At 38.9% G+C, this 20,942-nt stretch overlaps 2 protein-coding genes across 4 annotated transcripts; one reads left to right on the plus strand and one right to left on the minus strand.

The window, feature by feature from the left end:
• Window positions 1–7,928: 7,928 nt before the first annotated feature.
• LOC113112248 (calcium-binding protein 5-like) lies at window positions 7,929–10,464 on the plus strand. 2 transcript variants are annotated; one of them, XM_026277677.1, is made up of 7 exons: window positions 7,929–8,073; window positions 8,163–8,271; window positions 9,333–9,363; window positions 9,595–9,738; window positions 9,806–9,915; window positions 9,989–10,136; window positions 10,220–10,464. In XM_026277677.1, the coding sequence occupies exons 2-7, from the start codon at window positions 8,236–8,238 to the stop codon at window positions 10,246–10,248; spliced, it is 498 nt and encodes a 165-aa protein (XP_026133462.1). In that variant the 5' UTR covers window positions 7,929–8,073; window positions 8,163–8,235; the 3' UTR covers window positions 10,249–10,464. The 2 variants fall into 2 exon arrangements, with proteins under 2 accessions (XP_026133462.1, XP_026133461.1); XM_026277676.1 differs by having other exon boundaries at window positions 8,203–8,271.
• A 4,189-nt stretch (window positions 10,465–14,653) lies between these two features.
• Window positions 14,654–20,650, minus strand: prodh2 (proline dehydrogenase 2). Of its 2 annotated transcripts, none has more exons than XM_026277474.1 (11): window positions 20,495–20,650; window positions 19,856–20,357; window positions 18,645–18,835; window positions 17,609–17,735; window positions 17,367–17,438; window positions 17,201–17,281; window positions 16,982–17,125; window positions 16,686–16,852; window positions 15,755–15,865; window positions 15,587–15,675; window positions 14,654–15,506 (listed from the first exon to the last, which is right to left on the minus strand). In XM_026277474.1, the coding sequence occupies exons 2-11, from the start codon at window positions 20,096–20,098 to the stop codon at window positions 15,325–15,327; spliced, it is 1,407 nt and encodes a 468-aa protein (XP_026133259.1). In that variant the 5' UTR covers window positions 20,099–20,357; window positions 20,495–20,650; the 3' UTR covers window positions 14,654–15,324. The 2 variants fall into 2 exon arrangements, with proteins under 2 accessions (XP_026133259.1, XP_026133260.1); XM_026277475.1 differs by having other exon boundaries at window positions 15,348–15,501.
• Window positions 20,651–20,942: the final 292 nt, after the last annotated feature.

A 20,942-nucleotide genomic window follows, 5' to 3' on the forward strand; every position in this document is an offset into this window, starting at 1 on the left:
TGACAGTCTCTGCACTATGCACTTTCACTGACTGCTCTTTATTAAACATTAACAGTAAATTTTTATTTTAATTAACAGTCATTTATTAATGATTAATTACTCTATGATGTAATATTGAGGATAAACCCCTGTGGAAGATCAACACCTGGGGCATGTTCAAGTTCAAAACTGGTGCACAACGTTTTGCTACGGTTTCCGGATTGAACGTCATGTTTCCTGGAAACGGCGTGCACCGGTGTGCAACGGGGTTTGAGATGCGTTTTCTCTTGTTTGGTGGGTGTGTCAGAACTGCAGTCCAATCAGCAGCAACATGTATATAAAGCACGCGGTATTAAAGTGAACTCGCACAATGGCTTCAAGGAAAATAATGTACAAATGTGTTCATTGCAGCTCGGTATACGCAACAACTGAGGATATTAGAAGACATGTTTGTCGTAAGTTTTATTGTAAAAATATAGGATATCAACATAATGATGTAGTTGTTTATATTTTTAGCTTCATTGCAAGTGTATGACATTTGGTATAGAAATAAACAATGGTAATTCAGTGCTTTTCCTAAAAATGAGAAAGAAAATGCAGGGTATTAAAACCGTATGAACTACAAATAAAGTCAGTATGTGAGGCTAAATAGATGGCTCCGAAAATTCTTCACAAAGAACACAAAGAATGGCCTTCTCAGCTGCTATATGTGCAACTATTGCATCATCAGAACAGTGTGTTAAACGCATCACCGATTCTGTTTAAAAAACGTTGTGCAACGTTTGTCGGGGCTGAACGCAGCCCTGCTACTACTTCATTGCACGTTTAGCCCTGCCCACCAATTCTACATCGCTGCTCGTTTAGTCCCGCCCCGACGTGCAGTGCAAGCTGTGGAAAAACAGTGTTGCATTGCTTTCCTTCTGATCCCAACATTAGGAAAGAGTGAAATAACTTTATTTTTAATATCCAGATCGCATTAGTAAGAACTTTCGTTCACATTTACCAACAATGCATAATTCGACACAGGATTTTCCAAAAGATTGAAACTAACAGTATACCGCAACACAAGGGTAACTGTTTTCATTATGTGATCAGTGTTGCTTTGTCTGACAGATGGTTTGATTGGAGTATTTATGCATTTTGACCTAAATCTCAGCTGCGTTCATCTGTGAAGGATGTAGGCTATCAAACATACACAACTATTCGCCAATCACAGAAAGGGGGGTAACTTCAGAGTCTACAATTCAAAAACAGTTTTACTATTGTGTAAAAATATTGATAACATTATATGTTGACCTCAGTAAAAACAAATAAAAAAAAAACAAAGACAGTTTATGAGACCTTTAAATTATTCCGCTGTAAAACACTGGTTGTGTGTTGGTCATTCTAGTGCACGGTGGCGCTGTGGGCGGATCTGCTCATTCAGGCACCAGCTTTCCCCGGATAGTGTACCGCTCTCTTGGGCATGGGCAGAACGAACTATAGAGTGTGAGCACATTCGCCGCTGACACCCATGTCTACGCCTGGAAGGGCTACCCTACCTTCTCGGCCACAGCAAGGGAAGAGCTGAGCCTCCACGCTTTCCTGCAGGGCCTTACACCTGACCGGCTCCCCCAGCATGTCCACCTGTTGTCAACCCGAGATCTGAGTGAGGCATTGAGAGAGGTTGAGTGAGGCTGGGCTGGTGACAGGAAAATCTACGCTCCAGCGCCAGCTGATGAGAGCAGCAGAATGAGAGGTAGACTGGGTCTAGTCTGAGGAGGAGGAAGTCAGCCGGGCTCAACCAGTGACCCCCCATCAGAGGTCGAGACTAGACCGCTGCTTCCACTGTGGAAAACCGGGGCACTTCGCCAGGGACTGGCCTGTCCCAAGCCCCTGGCCCTGGGCAATGTCATCCCTGGGAAATGACCTTGGAGTGAGGCAGTGAGGGGACCTCACCCCGTTGTGGAGCACTGCAGGCTTGCCAGAGGATTGTACCGGGACTGTGTTATTGACGGCAGCCCTGCAGCTCCCAGGTGGATATGCGGTCCAAAATTTGCTTTCTACGAAAAGGACTGTTGTCAGGGACGGCCGGTCCTGTTCCGGAAGACTGGACCCCCACCAATACTGAACTCCTCATCATCATGGGTGAAAGGACAGTAATGCCTGGGAAGAAGCTGTTGTCCGTGGTGGTGGGGATGAGCCAGACAAGCCACGAGTTCTCACTCACCGACATCAGTGAGGAGTGCATTTTTTGCTTGGGCTTGTTGGCCCTCTGGAGAGCACGTGTCGATGAGCTGGGGCACGCTCTCTGCCTCAGTAACGAGATTGTGCCACTCCGGTCTGGTCAGAACCATCACAGAGAGGCCGCTGCCCCGCAGCCATCGCCTAGACACCAGTGCTCACCGGCTCCGGCCCCCAGCCCACACATGAGAGCTGCAGAGAATCAAGGGGGGCCCTGGCGGATTATTGCAGCTTAGACGAGCACATCCCAGCCTCTACCACTGCACGCTCCATTCACTCCCCATCACCTGAGACTGTTGCTGCTGTTGAGGAGTTAGGGTGGCAAAGCAGTGAACATCTGAGTGTGCTGCAACAGGAGCAGCTGCAACGTCTATTGAAATACTTTATGGACATTTTTGCAGCCTGACAGAGGGACTGTACCAGGACACTCTGTTGGTCAAAACGGCAGCTTTAATGTTTTCCAAAATAAAATTGAGGAAATTTTTCACAATCAAACAAAATCCCCAACAGTGCAGATTCTGATTAAAATTACTGAATGTAAACGGCTTCGTTTCTGCTCATGCCGTCGGTGTCAGGCGTGCAGTTCTTCTCTTTCTGTCAACCACAACTCCATCCCTGTCTCTCTTTTCCTCTTTCATTCACTTTTTGTTCAGGACTTCATGATGCCGGAGCTGACCGGAAACATACACATAATGTGTGTATGTATATATATATATATATATATATATATATATATATATATATACAGTATTGTTCAAAATAATAGCAGTACAATGTGACTAACCAGAATAATCAAGGTTTTTCGTATATTTTTTTATTGCTACGTGGCAAACAAGTTACCAGTAGGTTCAGTAGATTCTCAGAAAACAAATGAGACCCAGCATTCATGATATGCACGCTCTTAAGGCTGTGCAATTGGGCAATTAGTTGAATTAGTTGAAAGGGGTATGTTCAAAAAAATAGCAGTGTGGCATTCAATCACTGAGGTCATCAATTTTGTGAAGAAACAGGTGTGAATCAGGTGGCCCCTATTTAAGGATGAAGCCAACACTTGTTGAACATGCATTTGAAAGCTGAGGAAAATGGGTCGTTCAAGACATTGTTCAGAAGAACAGCGTACTTTGATTAAAAAGTTGATTAGAGAGGGGAAAACCTATAAAGAGGTGCAAAAAATGATAGGCTGTTCAGCTAAAATGATCTCCAATGCCTTAAAATGGAGAGCAAAACCAGAGAGACGTGGAAGAAAACGGAAGACAACCATCAAAATGGATAGAAGAATAACCAGAATGGCAAAGGCTCAGCCAATGATCACCTCCAGGATGATCAAAGACAGTCTGGAGTTACCTGTAAGTACTGTGACAGTTAGAAGACGTCTGTGTGAAGCTAATCTATTTTCAAGAATCCCCCGCAAAGTCCCTCTGTTAAAAAAAAGGCATGTGCAGAAGAGGTTACAATTTGCCAAAGAACACATCAACTGGCCTAAAGAGAAATGGAGGAACATTTTGTGGACTGATGAGAGTAAAATTGTTCTTTTTGGGTCCAAGGGCCACAGGCAGTTTGTGAGACGACCCCCAAACTCTGAATTCAAGCCACAGTACACAGTGAAGACAGTGAAGCATGGAGGTGCAAGCATCATGATATGGGCATGTTTCTCCTACTATGGTGTTGGGCCTATTTATCGCATACCAGGGATCATGGATCAGTTTGCATATGTTAAAATACTTGAAGAGGTCATGTTGCCCTATGCTGAAGAGGACATGCCCTTGAAATGGTTGTTTCAACAAGACAATGACCCAAAACACACTAGTAAACGGGCAAAGTCTTGGTTCCAAACCAACAAAATTAATGTTATGGAGTGGCCAGCCCAATCTCCAGACCTTAATCCAATTGAGAACTTGTGGGGTGATATCAAAAATGCTGTTTCTGAAGCAAAACCAAGAAATGTGAATGAATTGTGGAATGTTGTTAAAGAATCATGGAGTGGAATAACAGCTGAGAGGTGCCACAAGTTGGTTGACTCCATGCCACACAGATGTCAAGCAGTTTTAAAAAACTGTGGTCATACAACTAAATATTAGTTTAGTGATTCACAGGATTGCTAAATCCCAGAAAAAAAAAAATGTTTGTACAAAATAGTTTTGAGTTTGTACAGTCAAAGGTAGACACTGCTATTTTTTTGAACACACCCCTTTCAACTAATTGCCCAATTGCACAGCCTTAAGAGCGTGCATATCATGAATGCTGGGTCTTGTTTGTTTTCTGACAATCTACTGAACCTACTGGTAACTTGTTTGCCACGTAGCAATAAAAAATATACTAAAAACCTTGATTATTCTGGTTAGTCACATTGTACTGCTATTATTTTGAACAATACTGTATATATATATATATATATATATATATATATATATATATATATATATATATATATATATATATATATATATATATATATATAAGCTATATTCTAATGTTTTTATGTAAAAATATTTTGTTTTTCATATATTATTTTCAGACATGAGCAGACATGAGCAGATATTCCATAACGTTACGCATTTAACGAACACATATAAACACACACTTTGGCAGAATTCAATTCAAATAGTCATCTACAGCCATTAGTTAAGGTAAAATTCAGCATCAGAATGGACAATGTTTTTAAGGGAGAAAAAATAAATGTGCCTCTGTAACTCCGTGAGTCCGCTTTGGTCCGCTAGGTAGGAGAGTGTGTGCCGAGGCTCTGAGCAGGTCAGTAGGCTTCAAAAGCACATGTGCAGGCAGTGTGAAGAAGCTCATTAGTTCTTGAACTTGTGCAGTCCGTCAATAAATTAATATAAAGACAGTCAGATGTGCAATAATTCTGGGAAATTGTTTGTTCACATATTTGTTGCAGAGCAGACCATTAGTGTATGTTTTCGGAAGTATAAATGGTAGAAGTCTGCATCGGCGCTGGCCGTGTACACAACCGGATCGTTCATGCGGAAATATTACACAGGTTTTACAATCGCAACTTCTTTGTGCTGTTACTCCTTTCGAACTGAATCTCACAAAATTGGTTAGCTCCAACAGCATCAGATGTTTTATTTATGGGGAGTAGAATCATTTATTTATTTCAATGAATGTAATAGATTAGATATCATAATATTTAGGCTATAATATTATAAATCAGGTTGGTTTGTATTGGTGATGTAATATGTAAATAATATGCGTGCGGCCTGTGGAAGAAAGGTTGAGAATCACTGATCTGACTTACACAAATATACCTGCGTTACTGAAGACACAGACACATTTAATAATTTTAAGATTTTATCCAAACTGACTTACAAATGAGAAAGATAGTGCTGTCAAACGATTATTTGTGATTTACATGTGTGTACTGTGTGTATTTATTATTTTTTTCTGTCGTCTAATCTAACGATTATTTTTTCGATTAGTCGACTAATCTAACGATTATTTTTATTACAATAAATAATTAATCTAATGTTCTTTTTTTTTAATTAGCTAATGAATCCTTTGGATAACTTTACAAAAAAATATATAAGTACAACTTCTAATATAATATTTTAACCTTTATTCATTTTCAACCTATTGTCACAGCCACACCTGCTACACTCCCGGAATCAGACACTCATGCCACACCCACTCGTCCCCAATCACCGGAATTCTGAACACCTGTGCGTCATCACCAGTGCCACATATAAAGCCATCCGTCATCATCACCCAGTGTCTGGTCTTGCACCGATCTCCTCACCCTATCCAAACTGCCTATCGGCTAACCTACCTGATCCTCTGAACCCTTGTCTTCATCATCTGTGTTCCTGTGCCCATCGTCTTCGTCTGAGTCACCATCTGTGTCACCATCACCCAAGGGAAGTTATATCATCACTGTGTCATCTGCATGTCAAGATTCACCTGTGTCTGAAACCTCTGCGTCACATTAAAAACTATTGCACTAATTCATCTGTGTCCTCGTCTGTGTCTGACACCTATGTGGTTGAAGTTTTTACAGTATAAAATAATAAAGAGGCAAAGAAAATTATTTAACTATGTTAAATATGATCTTATGAGAGCGTTTATAATTAAACCACAGTAGCCATACATTTACAGTTGTCTGAGACGTCATGAAATGTTCTTTAGCATCACAAACCATAAAATGTAGTCAGGGTTCTGCTATGGTTTAGCATGGTTTCCAGAGATCTGGAGCTGATTCGGGGTACCTCAGGTGGTTTGTGACTGTTGTCTTGCTGCTTGCTGTCTTTTAAGGGGCCGTTCACATATCACTTCTTTTGCGCACTCAAGTTCGTTATTTCTAAGAGAAAGGCGTCTCAAAACACTTGAACATCAAATTTGCTTATTTTTGCTCTTGTGGCGACAAATACATACAAATTATGTCAAAATATTCACCTTGGAAATTATGGTCGAAAAAACTGTCAGTTATTTCTTAAGTGAAAGCAAACAGTTGAGGAAAAAAATGAGATGTGTATTATATTGGATGCGTTCATCGTCCCTTAAAGGGACAGCACCTAATTTAGCTACTGGCTGCTGTAATGTTAATCCAAAAAAATGAAAGAAAGAAAATCACTCACTGCTCTTGACTGAATTACTTTGTAGTTTTAAAAGTCAAACCAAAAATTATACAGACACCAGGTTTGATTTTTGATATGTATATCAAAACTGTAATAATGTGAGAAATGTTGAAGGTGTCTGAATAAATGTAGGTTTGATTGTATATTTCATTTTTACATTGAAGACTATCCAGTGCTATTTTACATTTAATTATTTGGTTTCTGTACCTTGACACCTACAAACTTGAAAAAAACTTAAACATTGGTGTGAAACATATACTGTGTATATATATATATATATATATATATATATATATATATATATATATATATATATATATATACATATATACACACAGTATATATTTGGAAAATATATACATGTAGCTATATATTTATATTCAGATAATTTATATTCTATATATGTATTATAGGCTTCTAAAATGAGAAATACAGTGCCATTGGATGCATTAGAGGAAGGTGTGTCTCATCCTCTATGTGTTAACATCTTCTCAAACCTCCAGATCTCTCCTTACATAACCCTGAACCGAAATCATACAGAGGACAATAAATACTTAATAATCACATCACAAGGCCTAAGCCCTTATGCAAACAGATTTGTGAAATTTGGCTGTGATTTGTAGAATGTAACCATGCGTTTATGTAACAACAAGGAGGGAAAAAGTAAAAAACAAAAAAAACAAAAAAAACATGAAGGTTCATTCCAATTCTATTGTGAACTCTAGACTCTATGATCTGTAGATGTATTCAGTGTGACTGTATTCAGGACTGAACCTCATCTTCTGAAGACTGCAGTGTTCTGAGAAACCTCTTAATGAAGGGTTTAATCATCTCACGTGTTATTAAGGTTATTAGATTCAGATGAAAGAAGAAATAAAAATGGTTTTCAAAATCTACAGTCAAAAATTATTATTAAATTAAAATGCTGCATATGTTCCATAACCTCTCTGTGTGGTGCCCAAAGATACAAATAAGGCAAAATAATAAAATACCAAAGTTTAAATTTGTGTTTTATTATGCAAAGTTTATTAATGTTCATAATATATATATATTGTGTGTGTGTGTGTGTGTGTCATGTGTCGTGTGTCGTATGTGTATGTGTGTGTGTGTTGTGTGTGTGTTAATGAGCAGGAGTGTGTTAGTACAGGAGTGTGTGGTCAGGAGCTGAGTCTGAGTCTGTCCAGTGTCCAGATGTCAGTCTGACCCTCCCTCACACACAGCAGACTAAAGTCCTGCAGAGGGACGCGCTCCTGAAGCCACACACACTGCTCCAGACTCCCGGAGGGTAAGCACACTTTAACATTCCTCTTCCAAAACGATATGCCTCTACTTTAACTTGAAAGCATTTAATGTGGATAAGAGTTTATCTCCTAGATCAGTAACTGTGTGTTCTTCTGCACTGAACACATCCCAGTGTCAGGTCACAGCAGCTCTGGACTCTGGAGATATGACTGCGTGCATCTTCTTACGCCGAGCAAAAATCGTAAGTTTGTCGTTATAGTCATTACAAGATATTTGCTTAAACAGACAACACAACATGTTTGTTCATGGCATTTATTTATTTATTAGCAAATTGTAATTTTTATGAAAATAGAATTGTTAATTATTTTTATTATGTTTTGCAGTTTACTTGTATTAGTTTCATTTTAGTTTTAAACAAAAGTCTATATATACTGTAGGAAAAAAAAGGAAATTATGTGCTATTAAAAAAATGTAAGTAATGGATTTATGTTGTATTAGTTTATAACATCATCCCAGTTCATGAACACAGTTGACAATTATATGTTTGTAGAAATGTATTTTATTTATTTATTTTTTGTTTGGTTGCGTTTATTAGTTTAGTTTTATTATTAAACAAGTGTCTAAATAGAAAAAAAAATGGAAATGTTCAGTTTGTGAATTAGTGGTTTATTTTTCACGTTATCACACTTTAATCAACAGTTGAGACAAATGACATGTTTTTCTTTTTTAAATCCTTTTTATTTTTAATTATATTTCATATGTTTTCATTACTTTAGTTTTATAACGAAACAAAAATTTATTATATATATATATATATATATATATATATATATATATATATCAAAACCATCATTTCTAGATCTATGCTGTATTTATAACATCCCATTTTATGAACAGTCAAGACAAAGAATGTGTTTAAAATAATTTATTATAATTTATTATTTATTTCATTAATTTTATTTTTAATCATATATTTACAATATTTGTATTTAATTTGAGTTGTTTTTATGTTTGATCTTAAGTAGTTTACGGAAGTGCAATCAGAAGATCATCATTAATGGATTTGCCTTGTATTAATTACTGTCTGTGTTTGTCCTGATTCAGCAGAAGGACACATAATCATAATCATAATCAGCCGCAGTAGATCAGGTGAAGTTTTAATCTGTAAACCCTCCGTTCACATGAAACGTGCCGCTGAGAGCCGTCTGCTGTAAAAGCCTCATCAGAACAGGCTTTAGATTAATCTCAGAGAGACGTGCAGACGACGGGAAACACACTTGACCTGTGCTTTTGGTTTTTCAGGACAGAGAGCTGGCAGACGATGAGATCGAAGGTAAACACACCTGTCATCTGGAATATAACCTCCTATCATCTCATGTCAAAGCTTACACTGACGTATGCATCGAGCCAATAAAAATCATTCCATTTCAACAAACTTACACCATTTCACAGACATATACTCACATGTTTTGCTGTAGGACAAACATTAGTGGACATTGCAGTCGTTGTTATTATTATCATTACTGAGAAGAAGAACTGTATGAACCCTGTTTCTTGTTCTCAGAGCTGAGAGAGGCGTTTAATGAATTCGATAAAGATAAAGATGGACTAATAAGCTGTAAGGACCTGGGGAACCTGATGAGGACGATGGGTTACATGCCGACGGAGATGGAGCTGATCGAGCTGGGCCAGAACATCAGCATGAACCGTACGTGTTATCCTCAGCATCTCTGTGAGCCGCGTGCAGTGTTCAGATCTCTGTCTCTGTCTCTCAGTGGGAGGACGGGTGGACTTCACAGACTTTGTGGAGTTAATGGCCCCGAAGCTTTTGGCTGAAACGGCCGGCATGATCGGAGTGAAGGAGCTGCGAGACGCTTTCAGAGAGGTGAGAGACAAACCTCAGCTGTGTCTGGTGCTGAGCACTGCATTCTGAGCATCTGGTCTTCTGTGGTCTGCAGTTTGACATGGACGGAGACGGCTCGATCACCTCCGAGGAGCTGAGGAGCGCCATGGCTAAACTACTGGGAGAACACATGAACCACACAGAGATCGAAGCCGTGCTCCGAGAGGCGGATGATAACGGCGACGGCACGGTCGATTTCGAAGGTGAGCGATGACACACGTATAGATGCTCACACTTCCTCCACACACAGGTGACAACAGCTCTTCTGCTTCTCTTCTTCTTACAGAGTTTGTCAGGATGCTGTCGAGCTGCTGAGACGTTCATCTTCAGGATCATAAACACAGCATTCATATCCCTAAATATCAGAAAGATCTCTTCTCCATAAACTGTGCAGACATCTCAGCTTTCAGTGCAATACAGAGCTACTGATCTGAGAGATGGATGTGCAATATTTCTGAGTCTAATATCACAACGCGTCTGTCTTTACATGATTTTTCATAGATATTTGCTCAATAAAATACAAAATTAGGAGTGTTGTTTCTCTCTCTTTGTGTGTGTGTGTGTGTGTGTTTGTGTGTGTGTGTGTGTGTTTGTGAGTGTGTGTGTGTGTGTGTGTGTGTGTGTGTGCGTGCGTGCGTGCGTGCGTGTGTGTGTGTGTGAGAAAGTGACTGGCCCGCATCCAGAATCAATCTCTGAGGGATTTTTGTAAATTATTAAAAGTGATTTCCATCTATTTTGTCCTTTCTTTTGCTGTGCAATTCAAGATAGTTATTCCACAATCCCAAATTAAAATAAATTATAATCAATTAAATTCAAGTTTATTTGTATAGCGCTTTTTACAATACAAATCGTAACAAAGCAATTTTACAGAAAATTATGTTTCTACAATATTTAGTAGTAGCTTATAAGTGGTGACTGTCAGTTTGTGCACGTTTGACAGGATTTTAGAAAAAATAAATAATAATAATAATAATACAAGATGTAGTCAGCTAGACGATGAACTATCAATATTATTAATTAATAATTATTATATGATTCAGTCACACATGTAGCAATATTTGTTAGTTCTGTTGTTGATTCAGGGTCAGCATCATCTGAGGTCCTCTGAGGGTCAGCATCATCTCTTCTCAGGTGTTCTGGATCCAGACTGGAGCTTGTGTAAATCCTAGTTACCACGGGATGAAGATCCAGCAGAAACAGAGAAACACATAGAGACATCATTAGCATAGCTGCTGATCCAACAAAGTACAATTAGTTTAACACAAGCTAATGAATAAGAATGCACATTTGATCAGATGCAACTACACTCACAATTTAAGAGATGCATTATTCGAATGCTTGGTGAAAGAGATGTGTTTTTAATCTAGATTTAAACAGAGAGAGTGTGTCTGAACCCCGAACATTATCAGGAAGGCTATTCCAGAGTTTGGGAGCCAAATGTGAGAAAGCTCTACCTCCTTTAGTGGACTTTGCTATCCTAGGAACGACCAAAAGTCCAGTGTTTTGTGACCTTAGGGAGCGTGATGGGTTGTAGCGTGGTAGAAGGCTAGTTAGGTACGCAGGAGCTAAACCATTTAGGGTCTTATAGGTAAGTAATGATAATTTGTAACTGATACGGAACTTAATAGGTAGCCAGTGCAGAGACTGTAAAATTGGGGTAATATTTTCATCATATTTTCTTGACCTGGTAAGGACTCTAGCTGCTGTATTGTGGACGACCTGTAGCTTGTTTATTGACGAAGCAGGACAACCACCTAGAAGTGAATTACAATAGTCCAGTCTAGAGGTCATGAATGCATGAACTAGCTTTTCTGCATCAGAAACAGATAACATGTTTCGTAGCTTGGCAATGTTTCTAAGATGGAAGAATGCAGTTTTTGTAACATTGGAAATATGATTTTCAAAAGACAAATTGCTGTCTAATATAACACCCAGATTTCTGACTGTAGAGGAAGTAACAGTACATCCGTCTAGTTGCAGATTGTAATCTACAAGATTCTGTGTAGTGTTTTTTGGTCCAATAATTAATATCTCTGTTTTATCTGAATTTAATTGGAGAAAATTATTTGTCATCCAATCTTTTACATTTTTAACACCCTCTGTTAGCTTAGATAATTGGGAAGTTTCATCTGGTCTCGGTGAGATATATAGCTGAGTATCATCAGCATAACAGTGGAAGCTAATCCCGTATTTTCTAATAATATTACCAAGGGGCAACATGTATATTGAAAATAGAAGGGGACCTGGGACGGATCCTTGTGGCACAAGGTAGTCCTAGTCATATTACAATAAGATGATTCGTGAGTGTGAGAAACAAAAACTCTGAATCTGATCAATGTAAAAGCCTGTGATTGGCCAGTGTGTTCCAGAAATCAACAGATATGACTGTGATTGGCTACAAAGCTCCACGCTGTATCAATCCGTTGACACTCTCCAGATCGCACACTAACTTCTGCCGAATCTGTTTTGCCGGGATCCTCTCACTACAGCTGTAAGTCTCTCGGTCTCGCTGATCTGGGTTCAGTCTCCTGATCTCTTCAGATTAACATCAGTTATGAGTGATGCTAGATCCTGCAGACTTACATTAACTAAATATCTCCATTAATCTGCTGATTCTCAGAAAAAAGACAAAATAAAAACCGAAATCTGTAATCTGTGTGCTGCTGGGCAGATGGTGAAGACCAGAAATCACTTTTAAGAGAAATGTTCTTTGCAAGATTAAGAGGGATGATGGAAGGATGATGGACTGAGAGGCTCTGAAAGATTTTGGACTGTTTATGAGCAAACTGATGTGGATTTCCTGAGAAAAAAACTGCGCAGATAAAAACCCCAGCCACGTCAGAGGATGCACTCATGGAAAATCACATCATACTAATGGTTTCTAACTCTCAAAGTACATTTATTATTTGAATAAGAATCATATTAAAGGAGAAACAATTGTTTAAATGCCCAATACTGGTTTATTTCTTGTTTTAATTGTATGAATTGCATTTGTTTGCTTATTTTTAAAAGATAAATAGACTGGCATTGAACATATATAAAACAATATTAAAATAAAACAACAATAAAATTAAAAAGAAAAAGAAAAATTAAGTGTTCCAATACTCTATAAGATATTATATGATGTCAAATACTACAAATGGTAAATATGAAATAGTTCAAAATTTAATTAGCAGTTTTTAGACATACTGTAATAGTAATTATTATCATTGAATAATTATATGGAATAATAATAAAAAAAGATAAAGACTTTATCATACTTCAGATTTTCTTCCTAGCAATTCTTACCTGTTTATATTAGTTTATTAGTGTTGTTTTTATTTTCTGTTCTTATTAAGATAAATTGACTGGCAGAGAAAATGTAAAATAAAATTATTAATTATAATAATCATCATAATAAGTGCTTATTATCCATTAAAACCTGCAGATTTCGGAACGGACAGTTCTGGGCACAGTTATCTGCCAGTGTAATCTCTAAATATAATTTTGATGAATCTCAGTCACTAATCGCTTTCACTCATCCTTAGCAGCATTATACATCAAACTAAAACAGGGGCACACAACTTCAGCAGAGACCTCGAGGAGAGGTGAAATAAATGAAAGCCAGAGCTCAGAAGAGAAGAGAGGACACTGTGTGATTAACAAACACTGGGACATCCCAAAACATCCCGACCAGCCGCTCTAACCAGAGACAGAGCAAACACACACACAGTGAAAGAATTACTTCAGTAAAGTAGTGCATTACTTTTTAATTTAAAAAGGAAATATCCAAGTTACTCTTTTAAATCAGTATCTCCAGTTACTTTGTTTCCATGTGTTGAGTGACAGCTCTGGTGTTGCCATGGTGACAGAGATCAGGAGTCAGTGCAGAGTGTTTCAGTTTAATCCAGCCTCGACCCATCCACAATGCCCTTCCTCTTCAAATGCTTACCCCGCCGTAGCTCCCTCTGAGATAGGCAGCTTCTAGCAGCTCAATTCTATCTGCCAGATGTGGTACTGCGCACTGCTTTGCTCCCTTCCCTCGACTCCTCGCTCTCCTCCTCTGTTTCCTCCCTACTCACTCCGTCTCTGCCAGGATCCCTGTACTCCCTGCATTTACCCCTCAGGCATGTTTACAGACCGCCCCAGCATCTCATGCTCAGGGGTCTTACATTGACCTTGGCACAAGAGTAGTATTCTGAGAATAACCAGAATTAACAGGTAAGACAAAGTTTGTGAGGAGACGGTGATGTCTGCATCAATCAATGACTTTGCTCTGAAGATGATGGAAGCACTGTGCATTTTATGACTGCATTGGAAAAATAAACCAAAATACTGTAGTTTAAAATGTAATACTTTTTAGAGCTTATGTCAGAAAAAGAAAATCTCTGCAGTTCTTGATATGGTTTGAAGTTATGTTTTATCCTGACTAATATTTAATGTAATAGTTGAATATTGATGTATATTTTACTTATTTCTAATTGTGTTTAAGTTAATATTATTATTTACAGTGGTGTGTGTGTGTGTGTGTGTGTGAGAAACTGAGGAAAGACCATTAAAGTCCAGGTGATAATTACCTCAAAGCCCTCCTTCATTTTCCCAGCTCCACTCGTTTCTCTTCTCTCCTTTTCTATTTGGTGTTGGACAGAGAAGGTTTATAACAAGGTCAGGTAAACAGCACTACACTGACGCTGAGAGACAAACCATGTTTAAGAACAACATGATAGAGAAGTTGTTGGGAATATTTTAATATATTTTATTTGATTTTCTTTGGTTTATGACCAAGGCAAAGTTCATAGTGCTTGATTTCTGAAGATCATGTGACACTGAAGACTGGAGGAATGATGCTGAAAATACAGCGGAGCATCACAGAAATACATTACACTTTAACACAGATTCACACAGAAAACAGCTGTTTTAAACTAATAATATTTCACAATATACTGTGTTTTTGATCTAATAAATGATGTCTTGGTGAGCAGAAGAGACTCCTTAGAATAAATGATATAAATCTTAATTGTTCCCAATAATGTGTGTTACAAAGGCAGACTTTTTTTTCCTTTGGAATAATTTGCACTGGTGAATTGTGCACAGAAACACCAGGAACATGCATTAAAAAGGGCCAGTTTTGAATTCATGTTCATTTTAATCCCAAATCATTATTAACATCTACTAGAAGACACTATTGTTCGCATCTTTCAAAGGCTAATGCCTCGAATGCACGGCCATCATCCCAGTTCTGATGTAAGCAGGGATGTGAAACTCAGTCCCTGGAGGACCAGAGCCCTGCAGAGTTTAGATTCAACCTCAACGAAACACACCTGATCCAACTAATCAAGTCCTTCAGGCTTATTTGAAAGCTACATGGTATGTGTCTGCGGGGCTCTGTGTGATAGCCCTGTGTGAGAGTCTTTAGGCTGTGCCTGTGATCTTCTCTTTGAGTCTGCGGCGCAGCTCCCGTCGGAGCAGGTCTCGTTCCTTACGGATTCCCTGGAGCACGGTGCGGTTCTCCTGAGCACGGCGGACCAGATACGGCAGTGTGTCCTCCACCGAGCCGTATGGCACAGACTTATACACAGAGAAACCATGCTGCGCTGAGAGGAGAAGAGCACCTGATGTTACGGCTGCTCCAGAGAGTCAAGCACATGAGTGCATTCAGAATCAAGTTTCTTACCGAGAGTGAGAGACACGTGGTCACACATGCCCAACAGCTGACCAAAACACACCGCGTCTGTGTCTCTGTCAAGCCCCAGCTCCTCCATGCTATAACACAAACACATGAACAATCAGCATCAGGGAGCTCCACACTGACGGCGAACACCAGTCAGTCACGCAGGTGTACCGTGTCACGGCGCGCCGCACTGATTCTTCATTGTGAGTGGCCACAATTATCATGTAGCGCTCCGGTGTCTCTGAAACCAGCCTCAGCATGATCTCCAGACATCCGTTATAACTGCAAAGAGAAGGCATGGAAAAACTTTCAGCACATTTCAATTCAAGGAAACAAAATCAATTAGCATTAGATTTTAATAAAAACATAAACCAAGCTGCAGTTATACACATTTGAATAGATATTGCAACCACAAAGAGTTGTGCATACCCAATGAAATATTTCAGAGCTGAAAAAAACTACAACAAAAACAACAATAAATAAATAAATAAAGTAAATAGGAGTTTATAAATATAGAAATATCCAGGAATTTTATTCCCAGGGAAATCCTATAATTAAGCCAGTTATTGTACTACACAACTATTTTTGTTAAGGTTTGTTTTATGAAATAATGTTTTTGACCTAGGACATACTGAATAAATCTGTCTAAAAATCTTATTTATTTGTTTGTTTTAATGGATTAAATTAAAGTCCTTCACACAATATCTAAAACAAGACTTTTGTTGTTGAGATATATCAGGCTTTTATGGCCCATGGTATAATATAATGAGAATGTGAAGAGCTCATACTCACCTTAATTTTCTTCAGATTCAAACTGGTGCAGATGTTATTTATTTGGTCAAAAAGTCAGATGAAATTCACTGAGATTTTTATAACAGCAAAACATACTTGTATGACATACCTCAAAAATACTCGTATTTTAACATGATTTAAAAAATAATTATAATAATATTTTGCATAAAGCAAGCAAAGGTTTCAGAGCACAAATTAACGTGAACCACAAGCTGAAGGTGAATGTGTGTACAATTGTATTAAAAGGCCTTTCACTTGATAAAAAAGTATGAAGTCTGAGACGCAGCAGGCTTTGGAGTCGACGCATCACCTGTCATTAGTTCGCTCCCATGATTCATGGATTGGATCCGTTCGCCCTTCTTTCTCAGCTAGTTTTCTCTCTTTGTCCATGTAAGCACCTCTGACGAGCTTAACACCGAAACAGAAAGACTGATCGATGGACGTCTGAATGGCATCAAGCAGTAGATTCCTTGATTCCTGAAGAAACAGACGCCAGTAGGAATATAAAATGTGCTTTTATACAGCAGAGGGCTTTTATTTTTAAACACTTTGGTGTTGTTTTTGTTTGTCAAGACTTTGTAATGGCAAAGCAAGCTTGGCTGTGACCTTCAGGTAGCACTGATACGTGTTCCAGATCCAGGCGCTCTGTTGATTGAACTTCTTCATCATGGCTGCGGTGATGAGTGACAGGGCAGGATTCATGTACGTGTACTCCGCGTCCACCAAAACTCGTACTTTATTAACACTCGCCTGTGAACACACAGCATGTCCACTCAGTCCCAGCGCTAACGCTCTTTCAGTTCACTTGGGTTCAAGGTTTGGTACCTCTCCGATTCTGTTGAGTCTCTGGAGGCCCAGCAGGAAGTGTGTGTTTTCACTCTCGCTCAGACCAGGAAACATGACCTCCTACCAGTTAAAAAGAACACCATATAAAGCAATAAATACTAAATAAAAGCTGATTACAAGAAGCTTGTGATGATAAAATCTGTACCTTTCCCTCCATGGCTCTCACAAGCATGTTCAGATCATACTGCTCCATCTTCAGCAGAGAAGTCAGCTTCACCTGAACAGGAATTCATATAATTACTAATACTGCTAGCAACATCTGTACTTTAAATAGGGAAAAGGACAGCAATGACGGAAAGGACAGGATCATTCTTTCAAAAGTACATATCAAACAAAGAAGCTGAATGGTTGTTCATCTCGACTCAAATGAAGTGATGAAACACTCACACACAGCTCAGGGCTGACGAGAGCTGTGATCTTCAGCTGCATCATGGGATTTTTACTCCAGCCTTTGCTGTGAGACATGTGCACACACTCCAGCATGGACGCCAGGTTGTCTTCATATCGACGTTCCCTGTGGAAATAAAGTGTGTCATGATCAAAGTCACAGTATTTGACAGTAAAATACACTGTTCTGCAACATTTAGATGCAAAAAGAACAAAGTTAACCAAATTGTATATTATTAATTCAATATCAAGTTTCGTGCAGGTTTTATAAAAAGAAAGAAAGAAACGGCACTGCCGCAAATTCAGCATTCCTAGAAAACAGTTGCACAGTGGGTTGTGAAATTAATGAAAACTCAAAGCTAAAAACAAAACAAAACAAAATACTGGGTCCCACGGTGCAGCTCAGCCCCTGGGCTTACAGGGTACGTGCGTACTCCTGGCAGCTGCCAAACAGAATATATATATTTTTTTATATTCAAAAAGCCATTTTACTCGAATGTGTGTCAAAATAAACAACACAAGAATCTCAAGTTAATCCTGTGGTGCTGCTCTACTGTTCATCCACGCTTTATTAGATTGAAGTGTTTGTCATAAATCAATGACAAACAGTCATTGGGGAAGTCGTGGCCTAATGGTTAAAGGGTTGGACTCCCAATCGAAGGGTTGTGAGTTCTAGTCTCGGGCCGGACGGAATTGTGGGTGGGGGGAGTGCATGAACAGCTCTCTCTCCACCTTCAATACCACGACTTAGGTGCCCTTGAGCAAGGCATCGAACCCCCAACTGCTCCCCGGGCGCCGCAGCATAAATGGCTGCCCACTGCTCCGGGTGTGTGCTCACAGTGTGTGTGTTTGTGTTCACTGCTCTGTGTGTGTGCATTTCGGATGGGTTAAATGCAGAGCACAAATTCTGAGTATGGGTCACCATACTTGGCTGAATGTCACTTCACTTCACTTCACTTCACTTCACTTCACTTCACTTCATGACACGTTACATGTTTACATAATGTGCCCTCATAAAGACAAAATGTTGTCTTACCCGGTGCTCTCTCCCAGGTCCTCTTCGATGGGGACGGCTAGCATGGGGTGGAGCCCCAGTGAGCTCATCTTCTGCATGGAGTCTGCGATCTCACCTTCTGTTTCACCGGCCACAAACTGAGCATACACAGACGGACGCACGACCATGCAGAAACATCGCTGACCCAAAACCTTCCTCGTAATGGCCATCAGCTTCATTAGACATGAGATAATCAGACACATTAGTGTCATTTAATGTTTTCAAGGGAGCTTCTGCTAGATAACATCTTCAGGACGATACACAACCATGTTGCTGCAGAATGTAAAATTTCAAACAAATTGTAGTTTTGATATCGTGTAGTGTCAAGTGGTTAGAACATAGGCTATGTAGTCCATTCTACATGGTGTCTGTTCCCCAAACAGTGAATACAAATATGTTAACACCAGGACCAAGAAAACATCTGATTAAACCAGATAATTGTAAAATGTCAAACAAAAATGATTTTCAAACATCAGATCTATTGCACTAAAGTTACTGTAAATTGAATAAGTTTCAATGCATTCAGCTACTGAATTGTAGCCAACAATCTACAGCAATATTCTTAAAGTTACTTATGTTACTTATGTTTACTTATGTAAAGAGAACTTATGTTACAGGTGTAAATATAAGAGATTTTATAGATAAGATTAGCCATATCACACGTGTACTAGATCCCATACCCACTGATCTATCAAGAGAACTGCTCTCTATAGCCTATTCTCAATGTTATATATGTCTCCTTATCTGCAGGTCACGTCTTGAGAACCTTCAATCTGGTGGATATTAAGCCTCTCACTAAGAATACACAACTAGTTTGAAGTAAATTAGCAAGCTACACTGACATTGATATTCAGGGACAGGTGTTTAGATCCTGTCTGTCTGACTATTTAAATTTTGTCTCTGTAAATGAGGAAAAATTTAATCTTACAGTGGCAAAAGTATGGAGCACTGCAAGGATCTGTCTTAGGACCTCTCCTGTTTTTGTTTTACATGCTGCCTCTTGGAAATATTATTAGAAAACATGAAATTAGTTTACACTGCTACAGAGATGTTACTCAACTATATATTTCTTCTACACCAGATGAAATTTCTACATTTTTCAAGCTAACAGAATGTGTCAAACTGTGGTGACTTTATAAATCAGTAAGTGTGCTTCATTGGTAGTTCACACAAAATTCCAGCTGTTGCCTCACCTTACTACAGTTATTAACCAGCACAGGGAAGGAGCAAAGCCTGAAGACTCCGAGAGCTCGGATCAGCTCCCAGAAACTCTTCACCTTGAATGCTTGAGGATCCTCAAAGGTCAGAAAGTCAGGCGATGAGGGGTTACAGAGGCTTCGGTCACGTTTGGCCGGCAGGGACTGAGAGGCGGCCACGCTCTTGAGCCGCACAGATATAAAACGACTGAACGTCGGCGGCCGCAGAAGAGAACACATCTCCACTGCTCAGACACTTGCTGAAGATGTTAAGAAAAGTTGTTTTGATAAAACCTAAAGTGGTGAATTATTGATCCCAGCACAAAGCTTATCTTAAGAGCTGCAGAAGTGAGCCACTGCAGCACTACGCTTCAATATCGTGCAGTTTCAAATCTCATTCAGCAAACACCACAGCTCATGTGTGCATTCATTCACACATATATGGACTGACACCTTTTGGATTCGACACAGATCTCTACAGACCAGACATCAGGGACACCTGTAAGCAGATGAACGTAGAAAAGAAACAAGAGTTTCACTTTAATGTCCAAATCCACAAATATACCACTTCCAAAAAATTGGGGAGAGAAAAAAAAGTCTAAAATTGTTGAGAAATTAGAACAAAAAGTACCTTACCTGTAATTATGTCTGGCAAGACTGACACAATCACTGTTCTGTGCAATGTTTCTAGTGCAAATAAACTGAGAGGATGAGAGCAAATGAGCAGGACAGAGAGAGGGGAGGTTCGTTTAGGCATGTTAGTTAATGACTGACTGAAGTTTGAACTTTGGGACATTAAGGACAAGGGGCAGATAGTTTGTGCTCCCACTTCTCTGTAAAATATGACAGAGCATCAGTGTTCAGTTTTCATATGCAAAAGACATTTATGATATATTAAACCAAAATTGGAATAATTTGGATTTGGAAATACACTATATGCTCAAAAACCACTTTAATCTCACGGTATATCTAATTGATATTGTAAAAGGCACTAATATTACAATTTCATAAACAACTGCATTATATATATATATATATATATATATATATATATATATATATATATATATATATATATATATAT

The sequence above is a fragment of the Carassius auratus genome, chromosome 12 (genome assembly GCF_003368295.1).
Source record: "Carassius auratus strain Wakin chromosome 12, ASM336829v1, whole genome shotgun sequence".
In the NCBI taxonomy this organism is placed as follows: domain Eukaryota; kingdom Metazoa; phylum Chordata; class Actinopteri; order Cypriniformes; family Cyprinidae; genus Carassius; species Carassius auratus.

What these genes read in the sequence shown, in the direction of transcription:
- LOC113112248 (XM_026277677.1), top strand. Translation starts at nt 8,236, where the DNA reads ATGACTGCGTGCATCTTCTTACGCCGAGCAAAAATC. An exon ending in TCTTACGCCGAGCAAAAATC is followed by an intron (nt 8,272 to 9,332) that starts GTAAGTTTGTCG and finishes TTGGTTTTTCAG; the next exon opens with GACAGAGAGCTGGCAGACGA. An exon ending in GGCAGACGATGAGATCGAAG is followed by an intron (nt 9,364 to 9,594) that starts GTAAACACACCT and finishes TCTTGTTCTCAG; the next exon opens with AGCTGAGAGAGGCGTTTAAT.
- prodh2 (XM_026277474.1), bottom strand. Translation starts at nt 20,098, where the DNA reads ATGTGTTCTCTTCTGCGGCCGCCGACGTTCAGTCGTTTTATATCTGTG. An exon ending in TGAGAGCCATGGAGGGAAAG is followed by an intron (nt 17,282 to 17,366) that starts GTACAGATTTTA and finishes TTTAACTGGTAG; the next exon opens with GAGGTCATGTTTCCTGGTCT. An exon ending in CCACGTGTCTCTCACTCTCG is followed by an intron (nt 15,507 to 15,586) that starts GTAAGAAACTTG and finishes TTCTCCTCTCAG; the next exon opens with CGCAGCATGGTTTCTCTGTG.